This window comes from Rhagoletis zephyria, unplaced genomic scaffold (assembly GCF_001687245.7).
Source record: "Rhagoletis zephyria isolate East Lansing unplaced genomic scaffold, Rhagoletis_zephyria_1.1 Rzeph_scaffold_01362, whole genome shotgun sequence".
NCBI classification, from domain to species: Eukaryota; Metazoa; Arthropoda; class Insecta; order Diptera; family Tephritidae; genus Rhagoletis; species Rhagoletis zephyria.
The window spans coordinates 118,788-133,121 of NW_016158446.1; the positions used below are offsets into that span (position 1 = coordinate 118,788).

Below are 14,334 nucleotides of genomic sequence, written 5' to 3' on the forward strand. Positions count from 1 at the left end.
ACGGACGGACGGACGGACGGACGGACAGACAGTCACCGCTTAATCGATTTCTCTTTTCATTCTGATCATTTATGTATACATTTGTCAATATCTATCTCGATTCGTTTTGCCTGTTACAAACAACCGTTATGTGAACAAAGTTATAATACCCTTGTGCACAAGTGCGCTCGGGTATAAAAACATAAATACAAGTTTCAATCTTCGTAGTACTTTGTATGGAAAAAAGTGACTTTGCGAATATTGCGCTACTCTGAGTACGCTTTTATTTTTTGTGATTTATTTTTCCATATGAAAATAGCTGCCACAGTATGTCTTCACTTAATACAAATTCGAAAGTGAGTTTGTTTGTCTGTTACGCTTTCACGCTTTAAGTACTCAACCGATCATCATGGCACTTTGTAGATTGGCGTCATTTAGCCCAATTTAAAATATAGTATAATCTTAATGTCGATTAGACAAGGGGCGTGGCTCCTCCTATATAAAAGGAATGTTTCATACTGCATATCTCCGGAAGTATTTGTGGACACGTTGAGTTCAGGTAGCGACAAAATTTTGTTATAGAAAAAATGGCGGAAAGTTGCCAACTGTTGAGCTGAGCGGAACTACTCAGCTGTGCATTTCTAAGGCAAACAGTCAACGGGTAGACAACAGCTACGTCTTATGAACGCGCCCAATGAAACAAAATAACCATGCTAAAAACATTAGAAGGTAAAATCATTCTCTCAATTCGTCGGCCAAGTCATGCAGATGACATCAACGACGAAATTACCATTTATATGAAAAAGTTGTGAACGACTTCCATACAAACGGAGCCCAAAGTCTTTTAAGACGTAACTTTTCCGTACAAGACTTTTAAGTGACTAATGCATGCCATTCGCTACGGGGTATATTGCTGGCAAACGTCAGACTGCCTCTCAATGATTTTACCTTGTAATGTTTTTTTGTTAATATTTTTTTATAACTAACGAAAGTATTTTTCATTTCTGTATGTCCGATCAGTTTGTATTTTGTGAAAATTTATTTGTGATAGGCTTGTCTGATCTCTTTTATTTAGTGTAAATAAACCGAGGTTATTTCACTTACGGCCCAACGTTTTGCTAATCTTCTTAGCATCTTCATGGGCGTGTTTATTTAATTATCTGTTACACAATATATAAATACATGTATGATATTAAATAAGGGAACAAATAAACATATATTCATAATTACATATAAAAATCACGGTAAAACAACTAAGATATTAAACACAAAAGTACTCACAAACAATTCGTCATTAAATTAATTAAATCTACTAAAATCGATACCATCTTCTGTGGTAGTTTTGTCTAAACTAAAACTAAATTTGAATTTTATAAGCATAACAAGTAGGCGGTAGAAATGTCATCGGTGTCTTCTTTTTTGTTTATTGTGTTTTCCCTTTTTTGCAAAATCCTTAAGCTTTCTAATGTGTATCTGGTTTTTTCTCGTTTTTCTATGTCGATTATTTTGGTGTTTGCTAAATCTGCTGAGTGCCCAGTAGTTCGCATGTGTTGTGAAAGCGCTGTACTGCTTTTTTGTTTCTTTATATCTGCTTCATGTTCGTTTAAGCGCGTGCCTAGGGCTCGCTTAGTTGTTCCTATATACACCTTCCCGCATTCTTCGTTCTTCTTTCCCTTACATTTAATTTCATAAACTACGTTGCTTTGTTGTTGAGCATCTATTGGGCATTTCGTTTTTGTAAAGACAGTCGATAATGTGCAATTAGATTTATTTGCAAGTGTAATGTTTTGTTGTTGTGCAAAATCGCGGCCGAAGTTTTGGGTCAGCTTCGGAATGTATGTGACACTGTGGTATCGCTTTGCTGTGTTTATTGCATCTGTGCTTGAAGCTATATTTTTATGATTGCTCTTTTGCATGATTGTTTGTTTTATTAAGTTGTGTGTTAAATGTTCAGGATAGTTGTTGCTTTTTAGGATCTTCTTTATTTTTTCAATGTTCGCCTCATGGAATTGTTTGTTGCTTATTGCTAATATTTTTTGTATGAGGTTTTTTGCGCTATTTATTTTGTATTTCGTTGGTTGCGAAGAGAAGAAGTTAATCAGGCGACCAGAAGATGTAGGCTTGCAATACCAGTCCAGAAGAAGGTGATTTCCGCTTCTATGTATACGCGCATCTAGAAAAGGGATACTGGAGTTTTCTTCCATTTCCATGGTGAATTGAAGTTTGTTATGGTATTTTTTTAGATGTTCGAGGATAATATTAGCGTCGTTTCTTTTGACAATTGCGAAGATGTCATCTATGTATTTAGTTATAAATTTAAGGTCGATGTTAAGATTTTTAAGCTCTGAAATGGTGTTTTCGAGTAAATCGTCCATCACGATATCAGCAATTATTGGCGAAAGATGGTTGCCCATTGGCATTCCAAAGGTTTGCGTGTATATCTTATCATTGCACATGAAATAATTGTTGTCTTTGAGACAAAAGTCCAGAATATTTTGAAATTTGTTTTTTGGAATGTTCGTCACCATTTGTAGTTTCTCCCAATTTTTCGTTATAATTCTCACAGCTTAAGTTGTAGGTATATTAGTAAACAAAGAGACGACATCAAATGACACTAATACGTCTTCTTTACACACATAGTCAGTTCGTACCTTTTGCATTCTAATAAGAATTTTACTGAGTCCGAATCACTTGGCGAATTCAGTAAAAAACATAATTATAAGCACCACATCCGAAAGAATAAAACAACAAATGAACAAAGCTAAACATACTTTTCTCATGAAAATATTAAACATGGAAATAACACAAACAAACATAGACATCCGAACAACTAAAAATCTGTTACACCACGCACAACAACAATTAAACCCTACTTTGAGTGAATTGGAATTTAAAACGTTCATCCAAAAACAAAACTTAATAAGTCGGAGGATTTCGAAGGAGAAGGAATCAGTACTAACATCCAAAACAGATAGAATGAAACAAGAAAAAATGCGAATGTTGGGAATAAACATCAATAACAACTGGTTCATAAACAAAACGAATATTTTATTTCCCCAAGAAGTTCAGTGGCTGCTCTTCCTTGGTAGAAAGTTCACACTACCAACAACAAAAGATAATTTTTCACCAGTGCACATCATTGCGGAGATGGAACAACTTATGCAATCTATAGAAAATGAAAATGAAAAAGAACTAGCAAGAAACAAACTCAGCAATAGAATTCTCCTGTTCAAGCGTAACATTAAAAATATAATTCAGCGGAGAAATTTATTTTGGAAGCGTTTAATAAAATCAAGACATTTCTTAAATTGCACAAAAACAACATCGTTATAACTGACGCCGACAAGGGAAACAAAACAGTAGCAATGCCCAAAACAGAATACGTAGAGAAAATTACCGACCTACTAGGAGACAAGAATACATACAAAAGCATAAGAACCGACTCAACAAACGCTCTACAAAGGAAAAACAATAACATAGTGGATGCTCTTTACAAAAGCAAATATATAAACATAAAAGAAAAGCAACAACTCGCTAGCACCGCAGCAACAGCACCAAGATTGTATGGGTTACCAAAAATCCACAAACCTGAAGCTCCTTTACGTCCAATTGCGTCGTCCGTTAAAGTCTCATGTTACAATTTGTCAAAATATGTTGGGGAAATCCTTAAATCCTTAACCAGCGAAAATTATAACATAAAAAACACTTTTAACCTAAAAGAAAAACTGACGAATATATATGTGTGTAAAGAAGACGTTTTAGTGTCATTTGATGTCGTCTCTTTGTTTACTAATATACCTACAACTTAAGCTGTGAGAATTATAATGAAAAATTGGGAGAAACTACAAATGGTGACGAACATTCCAAAAAACAAATTTCATAATATTCTGGACTTTTGTCTCAAAGACAACAATTATTTCATGTTCAATAATAAGGTATACACGCAAACCTTTGGAATGCCAATGGGCAACCCTCTTTCGCCAATAATTGCTGATATCGTGATGGACGATTTACTCGAAAACACCATTTCAGAGCTTAAAAATCTTAACATCGAATTTAAATTTATAACTAAATACGTAGATGACATCTTCGCAATTGTCAAAAGAAACGACGCTAATATTATCCTCGAACATCTAAACAAATACCATAACAAACTTCAATTCACCATGGAAATGGAAGAAAACTCAAGTATCCCTTTTCTAGATGCGCGTATACATAGAAGCGGAAATCACCTTCTTCTGGACTGGTATTGCAAGCCTACATCTTCTGGTCGCCTGATTAACTTCTTCTCTTCGCAACCAACAAAATACAAAATAAATAGCGCAAAAAACCTCATACAAAAAATATTAACAATAAGCAACAAACAATTCCCTGAGACGAACATTGAAAAAATAAAGAAGATCCTAAAAAGCAACAACTATCCTGAACATTTAACACACAACTTAATAAAACAAACAATAATGCAAAAGAGCAATCACAAAAATATAGCTTCAAGCACAGATGCAATAAACACAGCAAAGCGATACCACAGTGTCACATACATTCCGAAGCTGACCGAAAACTGCGGCCGCGATTTTGCACAACAACAAAACATTACACTTGCATATAAATCTAATTGCACATTATCGACTGTCTTTACAAAAACGAAATGCCCAATAGATGCTCAACAACAAAGCAACGTAGTTTGTGGAATTAAATGTAAGGGAAAGAAGAACGAAGAATGCGGGAAGGTGTATATAGGAACAACTAAGCGAGCCCTAGGCACGCGCTTAAACGAACTTGAGGCAGATTTAAAGAAACAAAAAAACAGTACAGCGCTTTCACAACATATGCGAACTACTGGGCACCCAGCAGATTTAGCAAACACCAAAATAATCGACATAGAAAAACGAGAAAAAACCAGATACACATTAGAAAGCTTAAGGATTTTGCAAAAAAGGGAAAACACAATAAACAAAAAAGAAGACACCGATGACATTTCTACCGCCTACTTGTTATGCTTATAAAATTCAAAATTAGTTTTAGTTTAGACAAAACTACCACAGAAGATGGTATCGATTTTAGTAGATTTAGTTATTTTAATGACGAATTGTTTGTGAGTACTTTTGTGTTTAATATCTTAGTTGTTCTACCGTGATTTTTATATGTAATTATGAATATGTGTTTATTTGTTCCTTTATTTAATATCATACATGTATTTATATTTTTTGTAACAGATAATTAAATAAACACGCCCCTGAAGATGCTAAGAAGACTAGCGAAACGTTGGGCCGTAAGTGAAATAACCTCGGTTTATTTACACTAAATAAAAGAGATCAGACAAGCCTATCACAAATAAATTTTCACGAAAGTATTTTTTGATAAGTTATTTTTTAATTGTTATGTTTCTTTATAACAAAATATTTATTCAAAAATAAAGAAAAGTAATTACAGAAAACTTATGATTAATTTTTGTTCTCGCTGAAACCGGTCCGGGTGAACAGTCTCAATTCTTTTTATCCTCTCTTTCCCATTCCGATGTCCCCAGGCTCTCAGCTGCTTTGGCAGTATCGATTATCGATATTTTCTGTTATAAGGGTTAGTACTAAGTTTAAGTGAAGTATGCGGTTTTAATATGTTTCGAGTTCAAGTATTCGGTTATAGGCTAGTCTTCCCTTTTGATTAAGATGCCCTAGGTTGCGGTTTGAGCGACGTGGTAGCAGTGGTGTCTCCAACTGATCAGTTCCGATGGCACTTCCATCTACCCTTGGATTTTCACCTGTATCCACGTTCGGATTTTGGGTGACACGAGAGCCTGTGGCTTTTGACGGCTCAAAAATTTCTAGTGCTGAAGCCCACGGCTTCTGGTAGCCCTTTGCTGTGGTGGTGCGTCGTCGAAGTTGATTAACCTATGCTCTAATAATTCTGCCATTTAAAAGTCTCATATTGTACATGACAACCTCTCTGCTCGATGATTTCTCCAAGAGACCATTTGAAGTGATAGACACCATCTGAAGTTCTGACATATACCTTATCCAAATTTTGGAATTCTCTGGCAGCCACCGTGCTTTATGTCGAATTGCTGCTTCATCTTTGCTATGGCTACTGACATTGGTTTCTCGCTTTTGTCAACGGTTTTAGCTGATCTAATGTTGTACGCATTGGCCTTCCAAATATTATCTCTGCTGGAGATTTATGATCGGGAGTATTTGGATTTGCTGTTGAACGATATAGTTATAGAAATGTGTGCATATTTTCTGTAACCGTTCCTTCTTCTTCCGTCTTTTGAGAGCTCTTTAGAAAGTGTCCACAAATCTTTCAGCCTGGCCATTTGACATTGGATGATATGGGCTCGTGCATTTATTCTCAATGGAGGTTTTACGCATAAAGTCTTCAAAAAATGCGCTTTTAAACTGCGTACCGTTGTCCGACACAAGCGTTGTAGGAAGTCCGAAACGAGAAAATAATTCGCTCAACATTTTCACTGTTTGTTTTGAAGAAATTGATTTCGTTTCAACGATTTCCGGCCACTTAGAAAATGTGTCAATTACTAGTAAAAAGTAATAACCCTTGATTGGGCCGGCATAATCTATATGAACTCGATCCCAAACTTTTGCTGGAGTAGGCTACGGTTGAAGAGGTGTTTTTTCAGGCATTTTTGCAGCAACTGCACAGTGGTCGCAACTGTTAACTATGTATAATCTTTATGTCGCTGTCGATACTTGGATAATAGACGTAGCTTCGTGCGATAGCTTTCGGATCCTCAATGCCTGTGTGACCACGATGAAGCTTCTTTAGTACGCGTGTACAGAAAATTCGCGGAATGACAAGTCTATCGCCGTACATAATGCATTCATCAACATACATTAAATTGTCTTTCCTATTAAAAAACATTTTTGGAGGCCATCCATCTTTAATATACTTTAACACGATGGATAAAAGCTTATCTTTAGATGTCTTGTGCTGTATCATTTTGAATGTTACTGGCAGAGATTTTATGGTGTCTCTGACGGCAGCATTGGCTTCATTTTCTGTTTTTATTGACGCAATGACGAAATCTTCAGGTGCGATATTTGCTCTATTTGTTAAGCGTGACAATACATCTGCGTATCCAAAACTATTCGTGCTAACGAAATTAATTTCGAAATCGTACGCAAGAAGTTGAAGTGCCCATCTCTGGAGTTGTTGTTGTTGTTGTAGCAGCATACAAATTCCCCAAAGACTTTTTGGGGAGTGTTGCTGGAGTGACAGTCCTTGGCCTTCCGGTTACGTAGACCCGACTGTCGTGGGAACGCCATCTCTGGAGTCGATTGGCTTGGTGTACTGCGATACCATTTTTGCGCCCGAAAATTGCTAATAAAGGTTTGTGGTAAGTGTGAAGCTTGAATCGCCGTCCGTATATCATTTTGTGAAACTTCTTAGTCGCAAATACGAGAGCTAAAGCTTCTTTTTCAACTTGACTATACACTTGCTCAGCGGGTGTCAATGATCGCGCAGCGTGGCAAACGGCTTTTACGGTGCCATCAGGGTATTCGTGTAAAATACATGCGCCAAGACCGTATCCGGATGCATCAGCCGCTGCTATGATTTGGAGCTGCGGATCATAATGTGCCAAGGTAAGGTCCGTTAAAAGAATGTCCTTTCAATTTTGAAACGATCGCTGGTGCTTCGCTGTCCATGTCCATGAAACGTTGGATTTTAAAAGTTCATCTCACGGACCTCTATGTTGTCGCGTATTACTAACAAACTTGCCGAGAAACGATCGCAGTTCCGTGACATCGTCGGCTGCGGCATATTGGTGATGGCTTGTATACGTTCGGGATTTGGCTTAAGGCCATGCTGATTTATGACATAGCCAAGGTAGCTTAGGCCCTGTCTCCACAGGAAAACACTGATGTCGTGGTAACCATGTCACAAAATATATTTCCAATGGAGACCGCCTATTTCTTATGGGCTGCAATATATGTCAGCGCTTATTGTTGGACATCTATTGCAGGCAATTTGATAGTTCGACAGCCATATTTTCATTTGAAAGAAAGCGTGCTGGTGGTAACATCGATGAAATTTTGATATGTCCCCTATTGGATTATTTATGATTACGTTTTAGAAAATTACTCAGCAAGTTTTTTAAAGACTTAAATGGCTTTAAACACCGAAATTGAGAGAATGTTTTCTGGTGGCGTCATGCGGCAAATGCTTATTTCAAGACATCAAAGTGTCTACACACAAACACTTGCAATCATATTGCTCGTCAAAATGACAGTTGTTAGGCCATCGGTGTTTGCCTGTGGAGTTCTGCGGTTACGGATGTTTTGTAAAATTTGCACTTCTCATATTTCAACTTAAATCCGTATTCTTTTATTCTTTTTAGTACCGTGTGAAGATTTCTAATATTTATGCTCAATTTGGTTATTGCCGGATACAAAAATGTCGTCAATATAGGCTGCTACCCTTGGTATGTCTAAAAGTATCTGGTCCATGATCTGTTGGAATATGGCCGGAAATGTTTTAACGCCAAATAGCTTTCGGTTGTACCGGAACAATCCGATATGTGTGTTTATTGTAAGTAAGTGCTTTGAAGCGTCATCTACTTCGATTTGTAAAAAAGCATCCGATAAATGAAAATGGCTGAAGTATTTTGAATTTGCCAATTTCGAAAATATGTCTTCAGGTAAAGGCAAGGGATATTGATGTGATTCGAGACGCTCGTTCAGTCCAGTTGAAAAATCTGAGCTCAGTCGTATGCCGCCGGTTGCTTTTTTTATGACAACAATGGGTGCTGCCCAATCCGAGTAAGTAACAGGTGATATGATCTCGCAATCCTGTAGACGTTGTAATTCCGTTTCAACGAGCTGTTGCATGGCGTAAGCAACTGGACTTTTTGGTCTGAAAACTGGCTGAACATTGGGCTTCGTCTGCAATACGGCCTTCGTCGTGTTGCAGAGTCCCATCTTGCCATCGAACACATCTGGAAAAGATAACTTCAATTGAGCACTGCAAGTTTTAATTGCTGATTTATCAACACTCCCCTGAAAATTCTGTACTTGATTGCAGACTGAATTTATTGGCTGATCCTTTAAATTAAAAGCATCCATCCAATCAAGTCCCTTAACGTTGAGATCGGATCCGGATGACACACGACAAGTAAGCGATTTTTCTTCTCCTTGAAAGCTAACTGAGCATGTGAATTGGGAAGTGAGGGGCAGCTTGCCTGTTGCACTACGTGCTGATCGGTCGACTGCCTCTGTTTCCTCAATGTTGAAAGTGTCGAACGTATGCTTTGATATAATTGTAATATCAGACCCCGTGTCGAACTGAAGTCGAATGGGTACGCCATTGATACGAACATTGATGTATTTGCGCTGGCATTGTACTTGGTTTGTCACAAAAATTCCGTTTGACTCTACGAGTTGTTTGTGATGTTGTTTGCGTTTTTTCTGCGTGACGCTTGTTTTGTTTTGTTATTGTGTCCCATTTGTCGTATATATTTTGTTGTTACTATTGCGTGTGCAATAGCCCTCTTTATGCCCGGTTTTTGAACAATCGCCACATTTATGGCTTTTGTAGGGACAGAAACGTGCATAGTGAAAATCCAACGCAATTCCAGCATGGAGTTTTTGGTACTTTCCTCTCCTTTTTCTGCTTTGTATTTGCTTTGACCTTGCTGACGGGCACGCTCTGTTGATTTTCGATGAGTGCAGTATCAGCTTTGAGGTTCAGCATTCGTTGGCATTCCCTTGACAATGAGTCCAGTGTGATAGTTGTATTTTCGCCATCTAACTTGTTTAGCATCTTTGTGCGAATTTCAAAAACCGATGGGGATTTGAGACCCATAAAAAAATTAAGCACTTGAATTGATCTATTGCTAGATTGTTTAAATAGAAAAGCTCACATTGTTTATTTACAACGCCTGCGTATGTAATGAAATCTACATTCGGATCTTTGTTGATCTGCAAGCAATTGTATCGCATGTTGAATTGTGATGCCTGCATCCCGAAAAGTTGCTTAAGCAGTGACACCGTTTCGGCAAAAGTTTTGTCCCGTGGATGTTTTGGAAGTATGTAATTGACGTATTTGTGATGCACTAAGGTGTTCATTTTCCTAAGAAGTAGTGTTGGAAAACTATCGATAGTGTATACATTCGATTGTTTCGATAGTGATAGTGCAAAATATTCGATACTATCGATAGCTTTCTTACATATGTTGAGATATAACACTAATGCCCGGTTTTACCAACCAATTTCAAAATGTATCAAACTTAAAATTTAAAATAGCACAATCTCCTAAAAAAATGTGTAATTTAAAATTTTAACGGCCCGACAAATTTAAAATTGATTGGTAAAACTGGGCAAAACATTTTGTAAATATGCAAATTTGAATCCGTTTTTTATGGTCCTAAAAAATTTGGCAAGTTATATGACAGATTCTATCGCCTATAAATTTCTTCGTTTCTTCTTTTACTATATAAGACAACAACAGCCAGGAAAAAATCTTATTCTTAAATAACCCATTTGGTAACTACAAAAGCCATAAAGATTATTTGTGTACACAAAAATAACTTGTAAAAAACAAAATGAGATCGTGTATGTATTTCAATAACACATTTTATAACAAAAACCATGAAGAACATATTTACAAACAAAGGAGTTCACAACATACATATATATGTAGGCATGTGCATCTTTTATATGTAGTCCAATTCCAACAATGTGAACAACATAAAACTATCGATAGTGTTTAGAAAAATTCGATAGTGGCGACAAAATGAAACCATCGATACTATTGATAGCCCCATCGATAGTTTTCCATTACTACTAAGAAGTAGCCGCGTCTTTGCGGCATTGTCCAATTTATTTGCATCATGCTCAAACTCAGTCAGTTCGGCAAAAGCAGTAATGTGAGCAATAGATAGTAGTTGTGTTTGTTTATAAATTATCCAGTAACTTGCCAGCAACTCTCCAGTAACTTTATTTCTAAGAATTCGCTCTTATAGAAAAAATTTGCCAAAAAGTACGCGAGCGCTATTCCAGTAATAATTTGGGAGTTTCATGAACAGCTGATAAATTGGTTGTTTATTCGCAGCAAATTCCTAATAAAACAATATATTTTATATTTAAATAGGTTTATTTTGTGAAATTCAACAATAAAAACCCACAAACAGTTTCCTTATTAGTTTAAATTTCATCCAGCAACATGCGATCAGCTATTTTTCGTACTGGCAAATTCTTACAAGTAAAAATGTATCCAGTAAAAACTTGGAACTGCAACTGTAATTTTTCGCTCTCTCAATTTCCCCTGCTTTGTAAGTTTTTGCGTACGAAAATGCCAAACATGAAGATTCGTAAAAACTTTTAGTGGATATTACTGGAAATGGGTAAACAAACGCAACTAGTGTTAATAAATTATGCAATAAAAAAATTTACAAAAATCACATAACCGTTTTTGTTGGCGCAGCGACGATATGTATTTGACAGGTTTCAATGAAATTTGGCAATTAAGGATTTTCGTCGTCACTGCATTCGAATATTAAATCAAATTTCCAAAATTCAAAACAGCAGATACAATATGGCGGAAGATATCTTAAAAAATGTATAGATAGTTATAAAGCTTGGTATCCAGAGATTTTCGACGTCACTGGTTTCGAAATTGATATTAAATCTAAAAAAATCAAAATGGCTGATCCAGTATGGCGGACGATTTCCTCAAAAATGTGTAGATTGTTATGAAGCTTGGTATTCAGAGATTTTTGTCATCACTGATTTCGAAATTGATATTATATTTTCAAAAATTGAGGTACCATTACAAAGCATAGTGGACCATATTGTTGATAGGATCATTCGAGCGCACCCACAAAGTTTTGAAAGTCGGACTGAAAACAAAAACAACACTCATATGACAGCTATTTACAAATTTACAAAAATTCAACAACTGTGAAGGAAATATGATCGACGAACGAAAAATGACACTGAAGATGGCACAACGCCGAAACCGGTTTTTCTCCAAACCAAATTTGACAAGGGATGACGGAAAATCGTTCCACAATACATCATATTTTATTTACTTTGAAAGTTATTAATTAAACGCCGCTAGAGAAGGCAAATCGCCCACTGTGCGCTGTGGTGTAGTGGTCAGCAGTGCGTGCTTCCACTCTGCAGTGCCTTGGTTCAAACCCTCGTCATAGCAACATCGCAAAGAAATATAGAAAAAAGGTTTGGCAAATCTCCGAGTGTATTTCTGCCATGAAAAACAGCTTCTCCTCAAAATACAATCACCGTTCGGAGTCGGTGTAAAACTGTAGGTCCCTCCACTTTGTGTGACAACATCAAAGCGCACGCCACAAATCTCAGGAGAAGCTCGGCCAAACACTTACATATGTTTAAACGCCAATCTATTATTATTATTATTATTATTATTATTATTATTATTATTATTATTATTATTATTATTATTATTATTATTATTATATTAAAAAGAGATAAAAGATTTTTTATTAAAAGTCTTAAAAAATATTTTAATTTTTGTTTCGAAAGGTTATAAACTAGAAACTTGTATTATTTCATTTTACATGCGCAGAGGTGTACAAAAGAAACATCGATAGTGGCCATCAACCATCGATGTTTAGAAAAAATGCAAAAACATCGATGCATCGATAGTGGCACGATGTTTTCTCCACCTCTAGTGCACTGGACGCACCATTAACTAAAACAAAAATCTGGTGACATCAACCAATAAAATAAGTTAACCCTTTGTCTACCGGCGGGATCCAATCGACCAAAATGAGATGTTATTGTGTTCCCATTATCAGCTTTTGATTTCCGTAAATCCTTTACTTTGCTTATTTTCATGTAGTCTATACTTTTTTGTTTTGATCATGTTATTTTTTTAAATAGTTGGTACTGCTATTGTAAATGTAGCGGGATCTACCAGGCCGGGTCCGTTGGACCCACATTATTACTTACATAGGGATAGGGAACATCTATAAGAATCTTCCATACCATATGGGGAAATATTATAATATATATTCGTATCTAAAGGTAGTAGCAATAATTTTACGATTGTAGAAGTATTAAACTGTAGGGAGCTAAAAAAATAATAATAAAAACAGATAATTTCGTTTTTTATAAAATATGACTAGGTAAGAATGTTACTCATACGCCATGTATGTATGTACTATTAATGATATCATAGGCATAACTCTTTGTGTGGAGACCCTTCCTATCATGACGCATTTTCATTTGACCGTTTGCAACCTTATTTATCAATCAAGTCAATTATTTGGGAATCCATCTTGATCTCAGGTTTTCGTGGAAATTGCATATTAAAGCGAAAAAAGTCAACTTGCATTAAAAACATTAAGAATGTACTGGCTGCTTGCTGCAAAATCTGAGCTGAGTTTAGAAAACAAAATCCTTCTGCACAAAGTTATGCTGAAGCCGGTTTGGACATACGCTATGCAACTATGGGGTACTGCGAGTAACTCAAACAGAAATACTACAGCGGTATCAAAATAAGGCCCAAAAAGTATTGTTAATGCTCCTTGGTATGTCACCAACTATGCCACTCAGCAAGACCTCAAATTCCATTTGTCAGGGAAGAAATCATCAGATTGACTCAGTGATAATACGATCTTTTTTTGTTGTTACTATCATAACAAGTTTTAATAATTATGTATATAAAATAATTACATTATCATTCCAACAAGTTTTTATTTTGATCTAAGAAGACTAGCAAGTTAACCGAATCGGGGGCCAAACCCGATCTTTTCGCCGTTACAATAATTCCTGCCGTAGAGAAGAGTCTTTCGTGTTCGGAGGAAAAGTTATTTCAGTGAGATCCACGGATGTTACTTCTAAGCCAGAGGAAAGCTGGACCATTTCAACTTCCAGAAAAAAAAAGAAAAAAAAAAAAAGTTCGTGTCTGAAGTCTTTCGTTAACTTTATTAGCATACATTATTATCTTTCAGTTCGTTTTTGATTAACATTACTATTCCACAGTTCCACAGGGTTTAGTTTTTATATAATTCCCAATGAGAACGTTCTCGTCATTTTTGTTCTCATTTTGGTTTTGGTTTTGACGCGTTCTTGGGAACAAAACTACGACAATGACATTTAGTTTCGATCATACATTTTGTTCTCGGTCCCTGTTTTAAAATATTAATATTTAATATTCTTTAAAATATACATATGTACATACATACATATGTACACATGCATGTATGTATATGCATTAACAAAAATTAGAAGTTTGAATTTAAGTACAGAAATTAATGTTTTAATTTACTTTTCTTGTCTCCGTCTACTCAGGCAAGCGGTTAGGTGTACATAGTCGCGTACATTCTAGACATACAAAAAATAATTATAAAAAAAAAAATTTCTG

At 36.0% G+C, this 14,334-nt stretch overlaps 1 protein-coding gene across 1 annotated transcript; it reads right to left on the reverse strand.

The window, feature by feature from the left end:
* Positions 1-8,345: 8,345 nt before the first annotated feature.
* On the reverse strand, positions 8,346-9,750 carry LOC108363758 (uncharacterized protein K02A2.6-like). The gene is made up of 2 exons (XM_017617224.1): positions 9,583-9,750; positions 8,346-9,272 (listed from the first exon to the last, which is right to left on the reverse strand). Exons 1-2 carry the CDS (start codon positions 9,748-9,750, stop codon positions 8,346-8,348), a joined length of 1,095 nt encoding a protein of 364 aa, XP_017472713.1.
* Positions 9,751-14,334: the final 4,584 nt, after the last annotated feature.